The 25717-nt window shown below is 37.3% G+C and overlaps 1 protein-coding gene across 1 annotated transcript in view; it reads left to right on the top strand.

Moving 5' to 3' along the window:
- Window positions 1-25717, top strand: part of AGPAT5 (1-acylglycerol-3-phosphate O-acyltransferase 5) — a 54382-nt gene that overhangs the window by 19518 nt on the left and 9147 nt on the right. Inside the window, exons 4-6 of the mRNA XM_027715480.2 lie at window positions 961-1050; window positions 7394-7484; window positions 16339-16500. Of these exons, the coding sequence (XP_027571281.1) occupies window positions 961-1050; window positions 7394-7484; window positions 16339-16500 (343 nt within the window). The remainder of the gene's footprint in view (window positions 1-960; window positions 1051-7393; window positions 7485-16338; window positions 16501-25717) is intronic.

The following is a 25717-nucleotide window of genomic DNA, read 5'->3' as shown; positions in this document are numbered from 1 at the left end:
AAGAAGCTATGGAGCCCCTTAGAAAACCCATGAAAACAAGGTACCTTAAAACTGAAATTCTGTTATTTGGAAGCTAATTTTGTTTTTCCAGACTTTATTGTATCAGTAGTTCATATTGATGCATGTTTGTTTGAATCCTCTTACTCCATAGATAAAACAAAGTGGTGGAAGAGGGAAATGATACAGCAAATTTCTCTTTGTGTGTACTTTGCTGTAGTCCTTTTACTGAAGTTTTTGTGATTAATTGTGTGCAACAAGTTATAAAGTGAATCTCTTCCTGGACATAGTCCAACTTTTTGTAATAGTTTTCAGTAAAAATACTTCTATAAAATTCTTTGTCTTCTACAGATTTTGGTTTACTTATTCAGTTATCTCTGTATGTAACTTCTTTATTGAAAATTTGATTCTCTAAGAAGTGCATGGAAGTTTTCAAGACATATGCTAGCTAAATTTGTGCTATTCATAAATTTTGTATGTGGAGGTGTGATACTTGCATTTCCCGTATTTGCATAAGTCACTATTTAAGAGCGGATGCATAAAATTGAAAGCATTGACCTGTAAATACTTGTATGTGAGTAACTTCATTTGTGTGATTTTCCCTTGATATACAAATTAAGCTACATGTCAGTGTTGTCAAGGACAGATCCCTGGGGTCACTTCCAATGACATCTTCAGTTAATTATTTAACACCTTTAAACAACACACTTCAAATGTTTTATGCACTGGGAGTTTTTTTGTATCTGATTTTTATTTAAACAGATTTTGTGAACTAAAGTACATGCAAATGTAAAATTAGTTTCAGGTGCTTTCATCCTAGGAGAAAATGTCTTGTGGGCAATTTGCAGCAATGAGTCATAAAGGTGACTTGTCATTGTTGTCTTGTTTGTTCTTCTATCAACTATTCTACATTAAACTACACCTAAATATTTAATGCTTTTCTTTTTTTTTTCTCTCTGATAGCATGGAGGAGTCTATGTAAAAAGAAGTGCCAAATTCAATGAGAAAGAAATGAGAGAGAAGTTGCGGGCCCAGATGAAAGCTGAGACTCCAGTAAGCTTATACCTTCCTTCTCATTTCTTTGACTTTTTTAATGGCAAAGGCTTATTGGAGAAAAGAGCCATGCCCGATACCCACAAACTACAAGATGGTAATCATGGATTTGTTTTCTTTCTGTGTTTTTACAGTTACTTTCTATGATTAGAGTGATGCCTCTAATTAAAATGAGGAAAATTTGACTAGTGCTTTCTGAATGATAGGAACTTTGTGATCCTCTCTGTAGAGAGCAAGGGGGTTTGGACTTAGAAGATGAACTGTAGCACCTTCCTTGAGAAACCACTATTTCAAAAGAGAAACCCTTTGTTTCAAAAGACAACATTTTGACTACTGTGTGCTTGTCAGAGACTGACACTCTTGACTTCTGAAAGTCAAGAACCATTCTTACCAAATGTTAATTAGTCATCACGATGGTCAATCATTTCTAATGGCAGTGACATCTTAAGAACACAATAACTTTGTCTGATATGCCTGGAGGAGGAAAAAAATTACCAAAACAAACTCTTGATAATTTTCTATTTGAAGAATGATTGTTACTGCCAAGTGACTTTTCTCATGACTCCCTGTATGGTTTGTGGCTCAGTGGTTAGCATCACTGTGCTTGGCTTCCATTACTTGCTGTGTATTAAAATTTTTCTGCCTTTTTGGCTAAACTTAAGAAAAACCAACTAAGCAAGCCTTGATACAGAACAGTTACACTTTCATTTTATTTAAAAATGTATGATTAGGATTTAGACTCCACATATTGTCAAACCTTATAAAAGGTGAGGCTTGGGTAAAAGGAGTGCATGGGTTGCTTTGACATTCATAATAGTCTTTTCTTTTTTCTTCTTTGGAGATAGAGAGTTTCTGTTTGTGCATGTGTCTGTGTTCAAAAAGCAAACTGGCCTTATGCTTATTGAGAGGCTTGAATGAGTAAAGTTGGTGGTGTTGGAAATGGGCCCAGAACCTGGATGTGCATGCCAGGCAGTTGTTGCCGTTTCCTTCATACTGTCTAGGGTTGCTGCAGACATTCATTCTGTTTAAAATCTCTCAGTCAAACCATATAGGGAATGACAAGTTTTATAAAACCAAAGCTGTCAAAAGCCTATTTACTGAGACAAATATTTGCATCTGCTGGGGTAAAAGACACAGGCCATTGAGTTGTCATTTGAGGGAAGACTAAATTTTCTGTAATCTGCTTTATCTGAGAATTTAAATGTAGATGCTATTAAATGGCCTTTAACATGCAGTTACTACTCTGAGAAGATCATGATAACTTGTGTCCTTACACCATTATTCATGGAGATACTTTGCAGTTCTGCAACTTAGCATGACATTCACGAGCAACCATATTGCTTTTAAAATAAAAGACATTTTGATCAGTAAAGCAAGTATGCCCTAAAGTCATCAGCTTCATGCAAAAATAACTGATCTACTACTCTGGAATTTTTATGTACTGTATGCTATAGCTCAGGGTGGGCTTTTCCTCAGTTTATAGGGCAGCTGGTGTAGCTTAGTCATTCTGCATGTATGTGGTGGTGGAGTTCTTTCTTTATTGTAGTGTTAGAGAAGAGCTGGCCTTTCAGCTGCTAAGGAAAGATTTATATACCAATAGAGTAGGGATGGACAGGAATCTGTGTTAAGGGTCATGTTGTTGTTTACAGTTTCTCTGCACATACAATTTAAACAAAAGAATCCAGATGATTAATGTTCAGTCTGTCTGGAGCCATCCCTATTCCCATTAAGAAATTAAAGACATATAGGAAGACAGAACCAGTCTTCTGTTCTCTTCAGTGTAGCAAGATCTTTACTGTTTCACTGTGGACTTTTTTTTTTTTTTAATTACAAGTAAATTGGAGTTAAAACTGACAGGAAAAGTAAGACTGTCTCTTAGCCTCTTACATTCACAGTAGAACTGGATTAGTGGTCTGGTAAGCCTCCTTTTGTGCAGTAACAGTGGGACTTACGACCTCCACCTGCCTGCCTTAAAAGCCCCTTTTCCTCCACTTTGCAGCTGGTCCACCCATCTTCCCAGATGCAGCGCAGCAATATCAGATGCGAATAAAACTTTGATGCTAGACTGAAACACTGTTGCACTCATGTTTTCTTAGTGGGAATCTTGAACTAATACATTTTTTAATTTTGGCAATTACTTTGCTTCCCAAACTGTCATTGAATTATACACCTAAATGGTGCATTATTGAACCTTTTCTTGGTAAAACACACTTGAAACGCTGTGATTTTGTTTAAAATTCCATGAAGTCTGACTGATTGCTAATAAATTGCAATCTTATGTCTTGTTATGAGAACACAGACTGTCACATTGTTTAAAGAGCACTTCTGCGTTAATGTTGTTTTAATGTAAGCTGTAATAAGATTAATGCATTTCTCAATGCAACAATATATCCAGCTGATGCTTTATATGCTCAATGTACTTGATTTATAAAGAAAGTTAACTCTTCTGAACAGCAAACTATTCAGTTTGATAAATGAAAATGTAATTTATATTTATTTTTATCATGCACTGCATTCTGAGATGTGAGATTTAAACTAGTACAACAATATTTAGCTGATTACTATGTGTTTTGGTTTTGTCATTTAGTCACAGTTTTGTCATGCGAAGCAACGCCAATCAAACAATAAAAGCGCGGAGGGGACAGGTACATTAGTACAACTGCTATAAGACTTATTGTAATTACTTTGTCATATAGTTACTAATTTGCAAATCCCTAACAACTTATAAATCGTGGATGTTCTTGCCTGCTTTCCCCACATCACCCTTTGTATGTGATTTCAATTATACCAGGTAGGCTTTCTCATACCCTATCTTTTTTGATCTTGATTATTGATCTGAGTGATAGTGTTTCGCATCCAATTCACCAGAAACATGCCTTCTAGGCAGTGGTCTAAACACATATGAGTCTCTCTAGCTGTCAGAATGCAATAATATGAATTTTGTAAATGAAAATATTTGTTTTCCCCTTGTCACCTGGCAACAGCACAGTAAATGCAAGATACCTTTAGTCAGTGGTTACCACTTATTGATGCTCTCTGTTATTCTACAGAATGGCAGCAGCTTCCTCCAGGACACCCTCCAAAACCCTATCCTTGGCCAGCTTTTCTCTTTGTCACCTTCTCTTCCTGTATGTTTATGGTTATTCTGTATTCCAGGGACTCTCATCTGTTGCTTTGGACCGCTTTCCCCTGCTCCACCCAGCTCCTTTTGTGGCCCTCTGATCTATGACAGGGACTTCCTCAGCTACCCTATCCCCGATTCTGGAGGCACAGCCCCTTTGGTGCTGTTGCTGTTTGGTTTTGCCTGGGAGACCTCGATGATGCAGAGGGAATGAATAGAATTGCTATTTGGGTGAATGCAGTTATCATCTTCCATTCATTTCATTTTGGATTGTGGCAAGTGCACTGACATTACACTGGGGACTCTGCCGGTAACCCCTGCCTCTTTCCTGATTTTCTGACTCCAACAAGAATCAGTAGGGTTCTACTAAATGAATCCTGATTCAAAGTTTCACCTTGAAGCTTTCAAACTGATGAGACATACCGAGTTTATTGACATGAAACCATCCTGTAGAAACAGGCATGAAAGTACCACTTAACTGAACATAGGGACCTAGTGCTTGGGTTAAAATCAATGTCTCAACGAATCAGGGGCTACTGTAATCCAAAACTGCCTATGCCATTTTGAACACAAGCACTGTACTTTGCAACCACTGCGATAAAGTGTGTAACTTTATGTAGCTAATTGCCATAATTGAAAAAATCCGTATAAAAAATGGCTTTACCTTCAGCTAGTGTTTCTGGGCAATTAAAATGCTTCTACACCTCAGCAGTTCTTATTCCAAGTTCAGGGGAGCTTATTTATTTATTAAAATCTGAAGAGATTTACAGTCTTTGGAAATAGTGCTTAAGGATTTAACTTTGGCTGCCTATGTTGGGAGAAAAGCCAGTCATACAAATAGATCTGGTAGGCTGAATTTGCTCTGGCAGAATATCTTTGTCTTGTGCAGGACTGTATGTGAATATAAGTAGGAATCTATTTACATTTATGAATTTTACTCAGTTAAAGTAGTCCTAGTGAGCTACATAGTAGCTTTATATGTGCTGAATTTAAAGCAAAGGCCACTTCTCAGTCTTGTTGGTATGCTTTCAATTCAGAGATATTCAGATTCTGGTCAACAAATCTGTTTAGCTGCTTGTATTTTAGAGGTTTACAAGAATAATTAAAGTATAATTTCAATCCCTGCTTTGTATTATACATGTAGGACTGGAGTAAGTAGATACTGTTCCCCGTTGTGTAACCAGCTTTTGGTGGTTACATTCTCTACTTTGAAGACCAGTAACGTTGTTGCATGCTTGTAAGTGCTGACATCTGTACCAAGAATGGTGTTCCTATCCTGTGTGCTTGACTTCCTTTGCTCTGTTACCTGTTACAGCCACTGAATTACCCTTCAGAGCTAAGCATATAGTCTTTGATGGGGAAGGAGGGGGGTGGAACACCTCATCTTGAAGTGCCATGTTAAGAATTCAAATTATGTGATTTGAATAGAGCACATTTATGAAAGGAAAAAAAATGCATCTGGATTTGAATATTACGTCCTTTCCAGCTTACTTGGAAAAGTTTTACCTAGTCAGTTAAATATCTCAACAGTGTACTTCATAGACAAAATGTATAGATGACTGGGGAAAGTGTGGACTACAGCTGGGTCTGAGGATTCCTGTACTTGTCCCTGTACTTACACTACTGTTATGTTATAAAAATGTAAGCACCTTGACTCTTAAACGCATTTTCTTTTGTTCCTTCCCCACCAAATCTGTATACAGTTTGTATACATTGGCTTGTGTTGATTTCTGCTTGTCCTTGAACATTCTTGGACTTCACCTGCCTCTGCAGTCTGCCAGTTCTCCCCCAAACATGCTGTGACAAGTGCCGCTTTTTCTGTAGCTCTCTTCACTCTACTGGAACTGGTTTTCCCATTCTTAACATATTCTTTTTTCTTTTTCCCCTACCAGGTTCTAGGCAGTGTACTCAATTCTCCTCTTTCTTGATCTCCTGCTGCCTTCACTGGTTTTCACATTTCCTAGATTTCTTCCCATCTCTGAATTCTAGCACATCTTTCAGCCTTCCTTGCTGGGGCTGACTCTGGACCGTTTACTTGCCGGGGCCTGTCTTTTGGCATTCAACCTCTTCTCTAGCTCTTCTGCAGTTATTAAGTGCAATACCTTGATGTTTTTTGGGCTAGAAGCACAAAGTTAGATTCCTGTGTGTCTCTCTCTGAGTTTTTATTCAACTTGATGTCTTTACATGATGTGGACTCCCACTTGTCAGTGTCTTCATCTACTCACTGATAATCCTCCTTGGACTGTTTTATAAATCCACGGTCTCTTTTTCTTTCAAATATTTCTTGAGATTAAGAAGTTAGTGTAGGCACAGTAGGCATTTCACTGTGAATGTGTCAGCTCCACACTAGTTACCATTTGTGGCCATGTCTCCTCTGCAGATGAACCCCCAATATGAAATTTTCACTGCTTAAATGATGTTTTGCATCAGCTTTGTTTATAGGAGATTATGCAAGACACAGACACTAAAAAAGAAAGAAACCTCTGTTCTGTTTCAAAGAAAATGAAAGATTCATCACATTTGACTGGTCCTATTTGGGTACATAATTTTGCACTCAGATATGCAGATATTTAGGCAAAATCATTACCTCTGTAATGATTTGAGAACCTATAGGTTGTTGCTGAACAGGCAAGTGAATGAATTAACTTGGGAAATCTAACCTTGCAGACGTGCATGCTTAAAGGAATGTGACTTTAAAGTTCAAATTACACTAAACTATGAGTTTCAGTTCCTAATATATTTAATATCCAGTGCAGTGAGAGGCATAGAGGCTTGTAAAGTAGCTGATCATGGATGGAATTAAATGTATATTTCAGTATAAGGAAAGACTAGAGGCAAGAGCAGTATTAAAGAAAAAAATTTCAGTCATTTGTGACATACTTGCCTGTCTTTTCAAAATCTCTTAAAACTGATACTCTTGTTGATATTAGCTGCTCCTGACTTGCTGACTTTTGTTGACAAGTGCCATCTCCTTTCCTAAATCACCTGGACTACTTTCTATGGTGTATTTTCAAAGGAAATTATTTTGAACCTTGAACAGTAAGTTTGTTAGAGCTAGGAAATTTTAGCTCAAGTATTCTGATTTTCTTTGGATCCTTACAGTAATCAGTGGTGTGAGCTAACTACAATATGGACCTATCAAGTATTGATAATTTCTGTAAAAGCAATCAGTTTACATTTATTATAAGAACTTGTCTGTTTTGTTTCTTTTTAAACCCACAGATGTATTTAGTGATTTTTCCAGAGGGGACTCGTTACAATCCAGAAATACCAAAAGTCATTGCAGATAGTCAATCATTTGCTGAAAAGGAAGGTAAGCAAAATAAGTCTTGAAATAATTCTTAGTTACAGTGTTAATATATATTATATAAAATTTTTATATAATCTGAAGATAACCTCACCTTAACTGGACTATTAAGCCTGCCTGATTGGTATTTAAAGGGTTAAAATAGCATAAACTAGTGTTTCTCTTACCAGAAAGTAAGATTATAGTAGCTTATATACAGATATTTCATGCATTTCACATTGTGCAAGAGTAATAATATTCCAGAAGGCTCTCCATAGTTTCTACCTATATCTGTGTATTTATTTTCTCATTCAAGGTTGTAGGAATTACCTGCACTGAATCAGGGCTGTTCCACCTAAGTTGATACTGTAGCTCCAATTCCAGTTATTAGCCAATATAAAGAGTATTTTGCATAGTGATGGTTGTGCCTTAAAAGTCTTCCATCACTTAATTTTTAATTAGCATTAGTACTCCTGTGGCATTTTGGTTTTCTTCCTCTCTCACCTTCCAGTCTCAACCTTCTCTTGGTTGAACTTTATTCTGAAGTCACTTTGGTTGTTGGCATTGTCTCTATAACCACAGATGGAATTACTTCATCTTTGGAAAGGCTCGCAAAAAGCCAAGGGTCCCAAGCTTTTTCATATTTTTTGACATCATATGCACAATACATGTAAACTCTTAAGTTCAACATGTTCGGTGAACATATTTCCTGGTTTTGTTTTTTCCTGTTGACCAAAAGTGAAATAATTCACTCTGGAGGTAAACAAAGAATAACAAATAGGTCTGGTAAATTCATTCCTGTGACACACTGAAATGAATTCACAAGTATGTGAATCAGCCTGTTGATATCATCAATTTATTAAGTATTGTTAGCTTGTCTCCAAAAGGATACATGCTTTTCTTCTCCTTGGGAAGAATGGAATTTGTTTGCGTGTATGAGCAGGAGAGCTTAAGTCATAATGTATTTGTTCATTGCTTCAGTTTCCTGTCGGAAATGAAAGTCAAATGTTTCATTTAGCTTGGCGGTTCTTTGAGAGTTTGGGGGGAGGTGGTGTTTGATAGGGATTTTTTTCCTCTCCTCCTTTCTCAGGGAAAAGATTTTTATTGCTATTACTTTAATTCACCTCTTAATTATATCTCTGCAGTCTGCAAAACAGTAAAACACTGCTTTTGTACTTTCAGAGCACCTGTTTTTTTCTCCTAGTGCTCTTCTCTCCAGTATTGGTCTGCTTTTATTTTGTAGGATTACTCCTTTTAAAAACTCCCATGACAAATAGTTATCAAAAAAGAAACATCTCCAATTCTAGTGCAGAATCCTCTAGATCTGCTTTTCCTCACTGCAAAATTCTTTTATGGTTGGTCTTATTGTTATGTGGAGAAAATGGGAAGCAGTCTGCGCAGAACCCTGCTCCTCTGCGTGTTCACACAAAGGTAGAAACTCCCTTGAACTGGAGCATCCCTCATACAAGCGTGCTGAGAGGCAGCATGACTGACACCGAGAGCTGCTACCAAACTGTTCCGAAGACTGGTCCACAAGGCCCATACCAGTACAAGGCACATACCAGTACACCTGGGAGCTGTGAGGATGGGGAATTCCACGTGGCAGCTGGCAGGATGTGATGACAACTCCCCAGGGTCCCACCATGCTACTGCACAGCACTGCTGGCCCTGGCCTGCGGCTTCCATGCAGGAACCCCAGTGCCACCACAGTCCGGGCTGGATCTTGTGGCTGCAGCATGGGAGCCGTGGCCAAACCAGTCAGTCAGTACATGCTGTGCTGGTAGTGTGTGAGCGCTGTTATGTTATATACTCAGCTGAACTAAAAACACGATTCCACACTTGTCTGAAAGATCCTGGAGGCTTCTTATTTCCTACAGTCTTAGGAAGGGTAGTAATGCCCAGTAGTTCCGTCAATCAGAGGAATGAGGACATACTGTAACTTACAGTTTAAAATTGCACTTCATTCTTCATGGGGATATAATAAAGTCTAATAATTTAGTCTTGTCATCTTAGTATATTAGTTACAGAGCACAGTGCTTCAGGGTTAGCTTTACAGACATGTAGGGGAATTTTTTTATTTGTTTTATACCTTGAAATGTAAGCTTTATAATGCTTTTTTCTTACATTTTGGCCCAATTTTATGTTGAAAAAATAGTGCAAGTGTAATATTGGAAATAGTGGTTTAATTAAGAAGAATTAAACTTGAAACTGATAATAGAACCAGAGCTATTACACCCAAAGATAACAAAACTATTCCTAGAGCACAGGGCACAAGCATAACTCATGTTTATCATGCTGTCTGAAATACTGTTTTTTACATTTGTGTGTATATGTACTTTATTCGTTTTGCAGAGAGGAAATATAAAAAGGTTTTGTGGAATTTGTGTTTACTTTTACTGTCCATGAGCTGGATCCTCATCTAGAATAAAGGTTCATTGGTTTAGGCAGAACTGTTGGGCTGAACTTAATTACCTGTTCTTAGTGGGACCAGTTAATGAGCTGCATCTCGTATCGTGATGGTCTTTTTATGTAAACACTTGTTCTGGACACAGTTACAGGCTCTTTACAGTTGGTCCTAGGACCAGTTCAACAAAAAGAAATGTAAAGTGAATTTAAAAAATAGCTTGGGTTGACAAACAACAGAATATTTTGACATTGCTGATTTCAACTATTATGTCTTTCCTCATTGGTATGAATATATAAATAAATCTTATCTGTCTGTGAATAGGATGGAAAGATAGCAAACAGCAAAAGAATTTACAGGTGCTTGTGGTCACCCTTGAAAGAGGAGCAACTTTAAAAAATGCTGATAATAATTCATGTAACAGTTTGTTTTGCTGTAGGACTCAGGTTCTACACAAGATCTTGAGTCCTAGCAAGAGCAGGTGATTTCCCTCTTTCTGAAACACAAGGAAATCAAATATACAGGGTAAGTCCAACAGATGTGGGTAGATCTGGATGATTAAGTTGAGGCTGAAGGCCATCAAACACAGAGAAACTTGTAGGGAAGGAGTAGAACTGTACTATTTTTAGAAAGCAATAAATGATACTGTACATTAATAAATTAAAACCATGGCCTGTTTTTTCAAATTTGTCATTAACTGCTTTGCTAAGTTCAAGTTAAATGTACTGCCAGGTTTTTTTGTTTATTAAAACCAAAGAATGCCAAAACCATCTAGAGGTAACATTGATTAGAGTTAATTAATCCCCTAAATTAGGGGATTAATATATGTGGTTTTCATGTTGGAGCCTGACATGTGTATCAGCCTTCAGGCACTGATCAGTTTGACACAGCAAAACTCTACTCTAATTAGCTTGAACTCCATCGTGAGTTCTGTCCACAATTGTATTCAGTGAAAATAAGCAACAGAAAATTGCTTACTTCCAGGTATACTGATTTTACTGTGATGACTGAAAATGTTGTCATCGAGGGATAATGCTAGTACCCCCAGAAATTCAAAGATTACTCATTCTACACATTTTACAAGTGGCAGAAGATTCCAGTCAGATCAGATTCTTACCCCAGATGGACCAGGAAGTATTTTAAATACAGAATATGTTTGTTTGATTGCATTGGGAAAGGAAAAATGCTACTCTTGAAGTTTATTTGGTTATTTGTGGTAGGATTAATGTAGGAGTTATTCATAGAACAAGTTGAGAAAATTATTCCGGTATTTATGTTATTTGGCCAAAATAACAGTATTTGCTGGAATTTCACAGCTACAGCAAACTACATAAGCCAGCTGTTGCCAGAATATTAGCTAGAGGCTTCCAAGCTGGAGGAGATGTATGCCATGTAGCTGGATTTGAACCTGATACACCTAGTTGTCCTCTCCTGGTGGAAAGCAGGTGTCTGGGTAAGATGATTCCAGCAATTGCTACCAGGATGGGCTCTCTCTTTCTCTGTTTCAGCATGGTTGACAATGCCTGTGTTTCTAATGGGATGTCTTGCAACATTCTCGTAATCAAATATTTCTTCTTCTCCTCCCTTGAACAACTAAGAATGTGATGTCATGTGTTTTTGCTCCTTGTCTCCTAAGCTTTTGCTTTCCGTATTCCAGTATTTAAGTATATAGACAGTAATCAAGTTTGTTTTCGTTTTCCATTGTGTGGGAGTAGCCAGCTAATGTGATCCCTGTCTTCAAATGTGATGCAGTCATTCAGTTGACTTACATATTGGTGACCCCTTTCAGGCTCTGATATATGAGTTTAGGCATCTTAAAAGTGCAGGAATTGTCCCACACCAGTTAGTGGGCTTGAATTGCTGAATAGTATCAATTTGTAGGTGGCACTCATATTTTCATGGGGATTTAACTAATCTTGTCATGATAGAAGTGGTAATTTTTATTGTATCTCTTTCATTCAAACTGTGAATCTTTTAAGCTTGGATCTTTTTAATGGTATTGGACTATAGAACCAAATATCTATAAAACCCCACAAAATACATGATTATTATTTTTTGTAGCAGCTTCTGGTATAAAATTTATTCCATTTATATGTACCCATGTAGTAGATTTCTCATCATTTTGTAGTAGTCAGTCATAGAATCATAGAATATGCTAAGTTGGAAGGGACCCATCAGAGTCATTGAGTCCAGCTCATGGCCCTGCACAACACACCCCAAACGACCACAAATTTCTTAGGTTTTATAGTATGAATTTTATCCCAAATGTTAAGAAATGGTATTTTAAACAATCGAAAATAAATAGGAATAATCCAAAACCCTCCTACTCGTAATATTAGTAACTCTTAAAAGTCAAAGCCAAAGGGATCCGAAGCTTGTTAAATTTAACTTGGCTTATTTTTGCTGAATGAAGACAAAACAATCTTCCCTGGAAAAAGGCATTTATGGAATTTTGCATTAAGGTTTAATTTCTAACAAAGGTCATTTAATCAGGCAAACATTTCAGGTATTCATTTATTATCTTTCTTGCTTTTATGCAGAAAAGTTGCTAATGTAAATGTTTTTTAATGCTGAGTTTATCTTGACGAATATCGTGCTTTCTGCTAAGATGTTTTTCTGTGCAGGATATGCTTATCTCAGAATTGCTTTTACAGGTCGTATAAAAAAGAGGTGTTTCAACTGAGCTAATCGAAAATGTTTCCCTTTCAGTTAGCATTAGTTTTAGATTGTATTCTAAAGCAATACAAAGTATTTAATATCCATAAATGTTATTTGGAACTGTCTTTAAAGAAAGTAGCTTTTGGTGATCTTTTTTTCTATACTTCCATGTAAGCAGGCTTATTCTGAAAGTGCACATTGAGATACGGAAAAGAGAATATAATTTTTAAAAAGAGTGGAGTATGGACCTTGAGTAGCATTTGAGACACCAGCTGTTAGGATGAAGAAAGGGTTTCTGTTATTAAAAGTCATCCCTAGAAATTAAGTTTAGAAAAACAAGAAACTACATTGTATTTCTGTAGATACCCATGACAGAAGAAAGTGTACCAAGGTGTGGTGTCTCCCATGTCTTGCTGTGGGATGGTTATACTCTTCCTGAGATTACTTGCATTTCCTGTACTTTAGTTCGTGGTAAAAGAAAAACACTTTTTACAAGAGCATGCAGTTTTTTAACACTGCCATCAGCTGAGTCCTATTTATGTAAGTCAATGGAATACAAATGGATGAGCTCTCCCACCATATGTTATTTTATGAGTCTAACTCTGGTTTCAATAAGTAAAACTTCGATCACTGGAGGCGTTCCAGAAAGCTAGTGGGAACTCAGAGTTGGGTCAGTATTTGGGACAGCACGCATAACTGCAAAGCTTTCAGTCTAATATCATCACTGCATACACATTCACATGAAAAAGGAAAGATTTAGCTGGTATTGAAATAAATTTTCAATTTTTCAAGGTTTTCACCCTGGTTCCAGTTTTTGTGTTATTTTCAAGTACGTGGTTTTATAGGGGGGAAAAATCCCTCAAACTAATTCTGACATCCACTTTCAGTGAGCACATAACTTTTGTTGATGAAATGTAGTCATGCTAATGTAATGCATAGAGTATTCTTAATTTAGAGCCAGGGTTTTTTGTTGTTTTCATTTAAAAATGTAGTGTGTGCACATCAGGGATACAACTATGACTAATGAAGTCCAAGTTTGAAAATGTAGATGGCCTCCCTGTACTGAACTGCTCTGTGAGCAGATGAAGGGAAGAGCAGTCTTCTTCACAGAGTTGTACTTAGCTACTATTATATGTAGCTTCACCCTGAGAGGTTAGATAAATAATGTTTTGTTTGGTGGCTTTTTAGGTTTTTTGTGTTTAGATGTAAAATTCAGTTCTATAGATGTTAATGATTTGGGCTTTTGTATTTGCCAAAGTAATTATTTTATTTCATTCAGTTTTCTTGCAGACTTTCTGAAGTAATTCTGCATCTTACTATCATGTAGTAAATGTATGATATTTGAAGTATCATTGCTCATCATATTTCTTCAGGTTTTCACTTTTTTTTTTATATCTGTTTATCAATCAAAAGTTAGAAGAGCAAAGCTATAGCATTTTAAGGTAGAGTATTACATTATTAGTAGTATCCAGTTCATTTTCTTTGGCATTTAAAGTAAAATATCATGACCTCAAATACTGTGACGGAGGTTCTAACTTAGTATTGCACAACATTAAAAACAGTTTAAGCACAGTGTGTTTTGTGAATTGGATGCAGGCAGCTTGCCAAGGTAACTATACTGTGACTACTTGGATTTAAAATCTGTTATGTTGATTTTAGCAGAGATCATCAAGTAATTGCAAGAATGTGTGGTAATGTTTTTATAAAACAGATTCTTTAAAAAGATGTGCTGAACTTGCTACAAGTTTGTCAGTATTTCTGAATAATGAATTATAGACTTTATCGATTTTATTTAAATACATACTCATTTTGTCCTTAAACTCTCAAGAGTTCACTGGCAGCATGTGGAGTAAGAGTGGCTTATTCTACAGTTGCACTTCACAGGTTGTCACTGACCATCTTCATCACCAAAATTGGCCATGAATTAAGAAAAACTATGCAGTGAATAGTCAGAGATTAATAATTAATAATTTGTCTAGAGGATTCAGTTCTCACTGAAGGATATTTTCGCTTTTTCTTCCTTACAGTAACAGTTTGGTTAAGGGGAAGATGAGTTGGGCAGGAAAGGAATGATAGTGTTTTTAGAATAAGTTTGGGAATTTGGCTGAACAAAGTTGTGTTGAGTGTAATGTCAACACTAATAGAGTTGCTGACAAAACACTAGAATATTCAATGCTTCATTTACAGCATAAACATTTTGAAACATAACATAATTAGATGTTTGATGTAACAGTTCACAAGCTAAGAAAACACTACCACCATGTTATGCTTCAAAATATTTACATGATCCATATAACATTTTGCATAGACAGTTATCGCTATTGCCAGTAAAGCATAGAACAATGACTTCAGAAGGAGTGCTAGTAAACACCCTTTTATCTCTGTATTCAGTCAAGGAGATTCTTAGCAAATATTAAGAAATCAAGATAATGATTTATACTGAAATTTTCAACTCTTAAGAATGTTAGAGCAGTTTAGAAACTGTCTTACAGTGATGAGTAGATATTTTCATAATTTTAGACCAAAATATGCTTTGCCCAGCAAGGGAATTCAGTACAAAATCAGGACATAATATGTAATCCTTTGAATTGATTTTGCAAGCAGAAAGATATCAAAAGCAATATCACAATACTTTTGTTTAGAAAAATTTCCGCATCATCTATCAGGAACCAATAGCACCAGTGGATGGCTCTTTAAAAATGGACTGAAGAGTAAACCAATGAAAAATAGGCTAGAAAGGAAAAACCAGAATTTTATTCCAATACTTCTCTATCTTCTCTGTTGGAAAGATAGATATCCTATAGCAAAATAGTGAAAATTTTTGCATAGTGTGATTTTTTTTTCTAGAAACCCTTTCAAGTAGGCATGGAAGAGTTGTGTTCAGGTCATGAAAAGGTTTTGGGTTTGGTTTTGTTGGTTTGCTTGTTTTCATTTTGAAAGTCATTGTGTGTTAAAATTCTGGAAACAGAATCAATTCTATAATTTTGAGCCCAGTGTATTTTTATGTTCTAAAGTGTGCTCTGGTGGAAGTGGTCAACTGAAGCAAAAATGGATATGAAATACTGCTGTTAAGACTTGCAGAGTGACGTTAAACCTGACGTTCTTTTGTCCTTGTCATACCAGTCTATGTGTCTTGGCCTGGAAAAGTTAAAGACAACTATGAATTTGTTAGTAGCCAAATCAATTGTAATAGGTTGTTGCAGGGAAGCAGAGAAGATTTCCTCCTTAGTTTTGGTTCTCAGTGCTGTATTTCCCCCCCCACACACTAAGTTTTCTGCTAGGACAGTGAGTAGATTAGGATTCAGTATGTTCTCTAAATTGGCTTGTCCTTGGGAAGTAAAATGCTGGATGAGCATCAGGCATGCTTAAAATTCTCTGTGCTTATGCCTCACGTGCCAAATCTGTTTCTGATACAGAATTTCAGGAGGTGATACCTGTGTGTTTAGTATTTCTCAGCTAATTTGCTCTTTTTTTTAACCTCAGTTGGGCACACATAAACAGTAAAGAGAAGTGCTGTTTCGTCACTCATGAGCCACATTAAAACCATTGCTGCTTTTAGAGCAGGAGCTATAAAAGGGCTCTTTTGTTGAGCAGCCTTCCTCTCCTTAATATCCTTTGGGATTTCTGTTTCATCTTCGACATGTGTTCAGTAGAGCATATGCAGTGTACACACATGAACATTCTCTCAACTGAGAATTGAGATTGAACCTTTTGTGGTTTTGAGTGGAGATGCCTGAACTTCCTTGGCATGATGTTCCTTTTGTAAATGTAGTCCACTTTCCTTTCAAATACTGTAATTTTTGATTTTTTTCCCTCTAGGACTTGCTATATTAAAGCATGTGCTGACACCACGCGTGAAGGCAACTCATGTAGCCATTGACACAATGAAAGACTATCTGGATGCAGTGTATGATGTGACTGTAGCTTATGAAGGTACTGTGGACCACAAAGGGCAAAGGAAGCTGGCACCATCTATGACAGGTGAGTTGATTGATGTCTTTTAGACAGGCTACAGCCATATACAGAACTGTTCATGTACAGAATCAACCTCAGGTGCTTTGTAATGCTCTGAAGGTGATCTCCACAGTGCTTCAACCATCTTACCATCATTTAGTAGGGCGTCATTCTTCTAGGCTTTACTATAGTTACCTGTGACATTCCTGCCCTCCCCTTCCCTATTCCAATTCTGCAAGTGGTCTTTGGAGTCAAAGTAAACTTGGAGCCATAGGCAGCAGGTGCCATTTACCTTCATGTTTCTTCTAGCACTGGGATTTGACATTATCCTCAATTCCCTCTGCTGTGCTACATATATGTACGGGTACATATGTACATCAAATTGCTGAAATGTGTATTTTAAAGGGAAAATGTGTAGTAGTAGTATTTTACTGGCAGTTTTTCAATTTGCTACGCATACCCAGTGACCTTACAAACAATTAACAGCATTTTATGGAAGCAGGCTTCACTTGCTGTAGTATTTTAAACCACCTACAGCACCTTAAGAAAATCAGGTAAATTAGTTTTATGTTCCTTGAGTAATCTAACCAGAAAACAAGTGCTGGGGTTTCTATAGGGGAAAACTCTGGGACAGAGCACTTCAGGGTTTGCTGTTTATTATGCTTGGTAGATAACTTTTTTTTTTCTACATAATTCATTTACCTGCACTGCTACTGGAGGGCCAGATATCATCTTTCTTTCCATTTGTAGTTGATGTGTTACTCAGCCATATCTGTGCCTGACTTTCTGTTGCTAGTTGGCTCAAAGTGGAACTTTTGAGTCTTTCACACTACTGATACCACGTGGGGGAAAAAAAAGCCACGGTAGTTCCGCAGAGCTGTTCAGAATTTTGAGCAAGTGTTGACTGAGGGACCTGGAGGATCTGTCTTAGCTAACTGCCTGCTTCTTGGCTCACCCAATGTCACTGGGACTTGTTCCTTCTGCTGCTAAAAATAGTTTGTAGTGTGGCTGTTTCCATGTCACTTCATTAGCAGGTGTAACTCCTTCATTAGCACATGAACTACTTCCAGGTGCTATGTGATTAGAAATTCTGCAATTGTCTATTTTTACATTTTCACCCTGTTTCATATTCTTTTGGATAGGTGAGCAACAAAACTGTTAACACTGTATATTGTTAGCACTTGTATAGTACTGTAAGATCTTAGGATGGTTTTACTTTATGTACAGTTTGTTCCTAATGGACATTTTTTATGGCTAAATATCCAAAGTGATTTAAATTATTTAAAGTTTTTAAATATTTTTTAAGTGCCTTATGACTCTTTTACAGTACCCTTTGAACTGGGCAGTCTCCCTCTTGTCCCATCACCCAACTCTTCTTAAGACCTCCTCAAAACAAATAGGATTGTTTCTCCTTCCCTGCAGCATATCTTGTTTCATGACTTAATTATTATGCAGCTACAGCCATTCTCATACTGAACTTCTCACTGCCTGATGGTTAATTAAAACTATTAAAATGTCATTACCTAATGATAAGAGGGCAAATGTTCAAATTCCTTATAAGACCTCTTCACCTATTGAAGTTTGCATGAAGCATGATATAATTATGGAAAGGGAACCAACAAACTGAAATTTCCCTGTTGGCTGTTTCTTGTGTCTGGAGTCAAGCAATAATCAGACGGTTTGGGGTGGCTACTCCACATCCAGCCTTTTGGAGCCTCCATGGCAGGCAGTCCAGGCGTATCTTTCAGCCAGACTTACTGGTAGGGCTGGGATAATTAGTGTCTCGGCCTTGGCTAAATACAAGGCAGTAATACAGAATGAAGTACAGCCAACCAGTTGTTACCCATTACAGAGCAGATAAATTATATATCTATCCAGGGCATTCCATGTGATTGTGGCAGTCACATGTATTCCATATAATATAAATTATGTAGATTAAGAACACTTTATAAATTACAGTGTGGAACATAGTTGTCATTCTTTTAGGCCCTCCAGACACAAAATGGGAGAAAAACAATTTCTGTTATAAGAGATCAAGATCGTTTCACCATTTGTTATCCAGAAGTCTAACAACTGGTCTGTTCAGAAATATAACAAGAATTGAATTAGGCATACTTATGCATTCAACATTTTTTAGCATTATTGCTTTTTTGCAATACTAAAATGTGTTATGCATGCATGAAAAGGACATATTACTTCATATTTGTGTCCGTGCTGGTTGAGAATTTTGTTTTTCATTCTCATCGGAATAAAATGGCAGTGCAATCCTGGTAATTTTTAAAAGATAAGGTTGACATGTCTTTTTGAATCTAGCAACTCTGATTGAAATTTATTACATGGAAAACAAACTTCTGATAAACACAACTTTACTTGAGGACTTCATTTCCCATACTATGCCATTTCCCATGTGAATGAAATCTGAATTCCACATAGATATAGTGTTTCTTGAAATCCATTTTACTTTCAGTTCTATAAATCTCAACCTCAGAAGGACCTGTGCCACTTTTGGAAAAACCCATACTAACCTAGGACATGGTCAGCTCTTGGCTGCTGTCTTCAGCAGTAAACAAAGCAGGTTAAAAGGAACATTTTAGGTATTATGGGGAGTACTATCATGCTTTGTCTGATAACTTGTGTTAGCAAACTGTAAATGGGAAAGAACTTCTGAAGAAAAAGTGAATTACATTTCGAATTTTGTAATATGCAGCTCTAGTTTAAAGTCTTTCTTTGAAAAATTGGAATTATTTATTTTTTAGGTCAGCAAGCTTAAATATCATGATGTTGACTTGCTCGACAACATTAAAACAAAGCATAGTATACTAGCAACTGAAAATAGGCATTCACCATCAGAACAACAGTGAATAACAGACATACCGGATAACATGGTGCCATTTTAGAGCAGGCAAATTATGATAGTATATCCTTTCAAATGTGTTGAACTTTTTGTCACTATTTATGCATTTTAATGTTTTGTTAGCATTTTCCAGCTGCAAGTTGTTTGTTTTAGAAGAGATCAAATTTGATTGGTCTTAGACAGGGACAAGGGTAAGTTTAGCTTTAGACAGGGATGTTGCTTTCTGCTGTTGCTTCACATCCAGTTGTGACCAATGGATGCAATTTTTTTCCTACCATTTATTCATTATTGATTACTTTTCCTTACAACAAGTTTGGATCTTGGTACATTTCCAGTGGAAATTTTCCAGCACATGGCAGCCTTTCCAAAGAATAGTGACTTCCCACAGATTGTTCTCCTCTCACTACTGAAGATGGCTCGTCCAGATCATTAATGGCAGAATGTCATGGTCGTGTTTGGGGAGGACCATGCTGCTAGACAGTATTTATTGTGGTCATTAGAATAAGATGCAAATGATCATATTTGCACTGAGGCACAGCTGAAGTGCATCTCAGGTACTGAATTCTCTAAGAACTGTTTAGAAGGGAAAAGGAGGAGGGGAAACTCTTGCACTGAATTTATTGGTACTGTTTTACTACACTATCATCAAGTTAAAAGTAGAAACAAGTTTGGGAAGGAAGAATGAGATCCTAGTTTTCCCCCTGCTGAATAAATGTCCTAAGAGTTTACATCCAGCTTGGTCTGGTGTTAAGGGGCAGGTCTTGTGGGACATGGGAACTGTTATCATTCTTGCACCTGAAAGAGCATTATATACACATCTACATCTTTATTATTCTGCCTGAAGGCTTTAGCATAACCAGATGGTATTTATCTGGCCATTGTAGATGAAAGAGTGTGTGAAATAGCAGCATGTGACAATGATAAACACTGAATAAAAATAGCAAGTATGTATAGACTCTGTCTTAAAGAAGTCAGAGGAATTCCTGAGAATTATTGACTCTGCGGTATATCAGTCTCAGAACAAACACTTTGAAAGCATACGTATGTGTGCATTTCTGAAAATCTGTACATCACTTTGATCAGTATAATTTGAGGAGGTCAGACTGGCCTAACTTCCCTAGGGGAAAAAACCCTTTTCCAAAACTTGCACTTTTGTTAGGACCCAGTTAGACAGTGAAGTACAAGAGAATAGAAAACAACTGGGGGAATAGAAAACAGTTTTTGTCTGGACTGTGCCCCAGATTTGACCACATCCATTGTCTTTCAAGATCCAAAGAATGATAACAAGCATTTGCTTATAGATGGGTTGAAAGAATTAAAAAGCTAAATTATTAAGCTCCTAAACAGTAACAGGAATGTAAAACAGTCTGAAGTAAGTTTTATAGTGATGAAATGGCTAATTTTTCAGATCTCTGCTAACTGTCTTTCTTACTGCATGAAAGAATATTGAAAAGTAAATATCATTTATTTTAGAGTAACCAAAGAAAGGATGTAGATTAGAACTGAGGCTGGACATCGGCTCTTGTGAAATTTGTGTCAAGTGTACAATCACTTTTTAGTATGTACAGGAAATCTCAAATCAAGAACCTGTCATTCTACATCTGTTCAAGCAAAATTTAAGTAATAACTACCTTTCATATTTCAAAATGTAAAATTTCCATTGATTTTTTTGGAGGAATTTTGATAACAACACTAATTGGCAGCATAGTTCTGTGGTCTTAGGCTAGATGATCCCCAGAGGTCCTTTCCAACCTAACAGTTCTTGATACTCTATCATACTTTTTTCCTTTAGCGGAAAAACCCTAGGTTTATTTTGCGCAAAATGTCAAAATAAAGCCTTTTTAATAACATGATTTCACCAGGTACCACAAAGTAAGTAAATGGTCATTCAGTTTTAACTGAAAGCTTTTTCACTTGTTCTTTAGAACTAGATCTGTCATTTTAGACCCCTTGTAATTCCATATTAGATGCAGTTTGCGTAAGATGAAAACCTGCCTGTTAATTTGTGGGTGACTTACTTGAAATGGCACTTTCAACACAGATGTGGGCATATGCATCAATATTCTGCAGATAAGGACAGTCTGGGTAAATGCAAAGTATTTTCATACTGTAAGAGTTAATCATTGCACTTCTGTTCAACAGCATTTCACTGAAGAGCAGCATCAGTTTAGGGGAATGTTTTCAAGCCTTGCTGTAGTTCTTCATAGAACTCCAGAATGGGAGAAAATGAAAGTCAGTCTGAGCATGAGTAGCACCTTTGTTTCTTTACCTATCTCAAAACAAGGACACAAAGATGACTGTATTTGGAGTTCCTGTAGCCCAGTTTCTTGTCTCTACCAACAACCAAACTCAGATGTCTAAGGAGGAATGCAAGATTAAGGCGAGCCTAAATGATTCTTCCTTTTCCAAATCACAAATACCTGTGGGTGCTGCATCTGTGTGTTAATAACACCCCCTTGGTGTGGGTAATATCCCCTCGCAAAATCCCTCCAAGCCCCAAGTGTGTGTTCCTCTGAGTGTAGACCAGGACTTGTGTATCTCAGTTATTCCCAAGCAGCTCCTACTGAAGGTAGGCATCCATAGGTTCCCTTTGGGAATTTGCGATCTGAAAGCACACAATTATCAGAAAACTTCTGCTACACAAAGTGACTCTTGAAAGTATTTACACCGGAGATTCATAAAGTTTCCCTGCACCCTGGACCTCCTGCACATGTGAGAAGAAGCATTCCAGTCCCCAGGCAGCATTTATTTACAACAGCTCGAGGAACTCCTGATCTTTATGCAAAAGTGTATCTGAACCCTGAGGATAACAAAAACAACTTTAATTTCTTCACACTGTCAGGTTTGGCCAAAAATATGTTGCTGCTTTGAGAGACTGTGTTTATTTTTGGTTTTTTGTGTATCACGGTCCTTTTCTTCTGTTTGTGGTACTGTTCTCTGTTTATCAAAACAGACTGTCTGAAAGAAAGGCAAAAACATCAGTATAGCACTACTGGCATAGTTCCTAACAGATCCTGTTGTTTTGCTAGAGAGAACATTGTTTTGAACTGGTCCACTCCTTGTATCTTTGCTTGCCATTTTTTTTTAACTCCATAGTTCAACATTTTTTTTCCCCACTTCTGAAACTTTAAAGAAGTTCTGAGGAAGACACAGGTATCTCCTAAATTTGCTCATTTTCAGTTACCAGTGCTGGAATACCCTTTAGATGTAATCCACAGACCTAACCTGATCCAGATTCTGTTCCTGGCAGCCTGTTGATCAAAACAGTTAAGCTTTTGTGGGAAACCTCCTGCTAACTTGGCCAACATACAATATTCACATATTATTATAGAGGAGTACAAAGGCCAGAGTGCATCTGTTAGAATAACAGATTAAAGCCACTCGAAGATTGTTTCAGTGAACTATAATATGCAAGTACTGTGGGTCTTCATCAAATACTATCTTGGATCACCAAGACAGCTTAAAGTGACACTGCTGCTCTCCAGTGCTAATATCTGTATAGAAAACTATATGTACCACATTCTAATAATAACTTTAAAAGATTCTTTAGGTCTGGGCATCTTCAGGAAGGTACAGACAAGTGATGATTTACCCTTGAATTTGCAGGATTTCTGGAGCTATATTTCTGAACTGCTATATTCAGGATTTATATATATTTTTTTTATTTTTTTAAGCTGTCATAACCTTTTTCTGTGGCCTTTTTTCTGTCTTTTCTGTGGCCTTCTCTGAGTCTGCTACATCCTCCTTCAGCTACAGAGATCAGAACTGCACACAATATTTAAAATGTGGATTTATAATCTTTTCTGTATCTTTGCCCTGTTCTCAATGTCCGTCCTGGTGCTGCCCAGTATTTGGGGGATTTGGGACTGCTGCTGCACAACTGAGAGGATGGCTTCAGGGAAGGATCAGCAACTCCCAAATTGTAACCACCAATTCCAAGTTAAGCATCATGTAATCAGAGTTTAAGGGGGTTTTTTCCCCATGTTTGTTTACACTGAAGCTTGGCTGCCCCATTTTCACCCTGTTTGTTCAACTTTGAGGTCCTTTTGGAGTTGAGCCAGTGTTTGACTACCCATAAGAGTTTAGGATCTTCTGAAAGAAATGTGAAAAACTGGAGACTTCACTGTTTGCTCCCTTCTTCAACTCATCAGTGATGACACAGAGTAAAACCAGTCCTAGCATTGATCCCTGGAGGACCCCGGTTGTCGAATGTTTTCCATCCTTAAGTGCTTCCTCTCCTTTAAGCAGCTTTTGGTCTATAAAACATCATTTCCTTTAATCCCATGGCAGCTTAATTTCTTTAATAGCCTTCAATGTGGAACCCTGTCAGAGGCTTTATGAAAATTCAAATATATCACGTCCAGTGAATCCCCTTTATCCGCCTGCTCCTTGACACTGTTGTAGAAATCCAGCAAATTGGTGAGGCAGGATTTCCCTTTACAGAATCCACACCAATTTTTTTTCAACAAACTGTGATTATCTCTGTGCTTAGTGATCTTATTATAGACCCTGCTATCTTACGCAGGGATGTAAGACTCTTCAGTTTGTATTTCCCGGCATCGTCTCTAAAGCTTTCATTTGTAAAAGGGAACTCCCCGTTTTTCTGGCACAATGGTTGTTTGTGATGATACGTTACACATCTTTGTTTTCAAAGTCCAAGTTTGAGAGCTTTTGGATGAATGCTGTCTGGTCTTGGTGACTTCCTGACATCAAACTTATTTATTTAGTCTAATACTTTCTGTCTGTTTACTTATTGATCTAGTTCCTTTGAGTGATCTGATACAAAGAATGCAATGGGTGCAGGAATCAAACAGTTTCAGCAAGGAAAATATTGCAAGCAAATATCTGAGCTTCTCTTGCAAGGGCTTATACTTTATCATGAGTGCTACTCTTCACACCTTTGTCCTCCAGCAGTCCCACCAGTGACCTAACTGGTTTACTGCTTTTAATATATTTTAAAAAGTTAAAATAGAGCACCCTTGCCATTTTTCAAGTTTCTTTTTGGTCCTTTTATGTTTATGTATACATTTGACATGAGTGGTTTCTTGGCTTTTCCTAATTTGGACAAGCTTTCCATTCCTCAAGGAGGAAAAGAAGGTAGGAGTATAGTAGTAGCCTCCTTAATTTTCCCATTAAGCCATACAGGTGTTTTTCAGACCCATGCAGACTTTTCCTTTTGCAGTGTTATATGTCTTTTACATGGGTTTTTATTGCAAGTTTTTCTGGGGTTTGGTATTTAGTGTTCTGGGGTTTTTTTACCAGTCTTTAGATTGCCTTCTTTTGGACTGTTTCTTTTAGGGTATTTTGACGCTTTGCCTTGCCTCCTACATAGTTCCTTTAATTCACAGAATCATTAAATCTAGAAAACCCTCTAAGATCATGAAGTCCAACCATTGACCAAATACCATGCCCACTAAACCATATCACGAAGTGCCACGTCCATTCATTTTTTGAACACTTCCAGGGATGGTGAATTTACCACTTCCCTGGGCAAGTCTCTTCCAATGCTTAACGACTCTTTTGGTGAAGAAGCTTTTCCTTATATCCAACCTGAATCTCCCCTGGTACAAGTTTAGGCCATTTCCTCTTGTCCTATTGCTAATTGCCTGGAAGAAGAGGCCAATCCCCCAAAATTCTGCATTTCTATGCAGATTCTTTCTCTACAACACTGAAATTAATTGTATTGTGGTTCCAGAGCACTTCTTACAAACACTGTGCACCACTCAAGACCACACCAGAAGTGGCATCTTTTCATGTGGGTTTTGTTACTTTCAGGGGTTTTTTTCCTCTGGTGTTTTTGTCCAGTTGTTTGGCTTGGTTTGGTTTGGGAACTTAGGGGTTTTTTTCCTGCTCATTCAGATGGAGTATCCATGTAGTTCAATAAGCTGAAATCTCACACTCCTACTGTCAGTCCTGAACTTGCAGGTCTCAGTCTGGCTTCACAGTTTCTGCTCACTATTATCAAACTTATTGGGAAGTCATTTAATATATTTATCTAATATGTATTTTATTAGAGCCTAAGATTTCCATGCAAAAGGATTTCATTGTGCTTCTGTCTCCTTATTATAGAAAGCTATTATACTTTATATATTCCTGCACAGTACTATTCCCTTACTTGTAAATCCTCTTCTGTCATTCCTGGAAATCCGGTAACCTGGTAACCTCCTGCAAGGCTCCTGGGTACTTGCCTTACAGGGGTGATCTCTTGGTGCCAGTAATTCTTGTTCTGTCTTCATATTTAGGCATATTGTGTTGGTACACAGCTACATGTGTGTTGGTAAACTTCTGAGTTTTGCCCTCACATTGAATTTTATCCACATCCACCTCATGCCACATCCCTATGAACAGGCTGCTTTTCCTGACCTTCAGCCTTCCCTAACTGCCAGTCCA

Source organism: Pipra filicauda, unplaced genomic scaffold, assembly GCF_003945595.2.
Source record: "Pipra filicauda isolate LSUMZ 115617 unplaced genomic scaffold, ASM394559v2 scaffold200_size1382263_pilon, whole genome shotgun sequence".
NCBI lineage: Eukaryota > Metazoa > Chordata > Aves > Passeriformes > Pipridae > Pipra > Pipra filicauda.
Note: the sequence above shows the minus strand (reverse complement) of the source record. Positions and strands in the feature narration are given on the sequence as shown.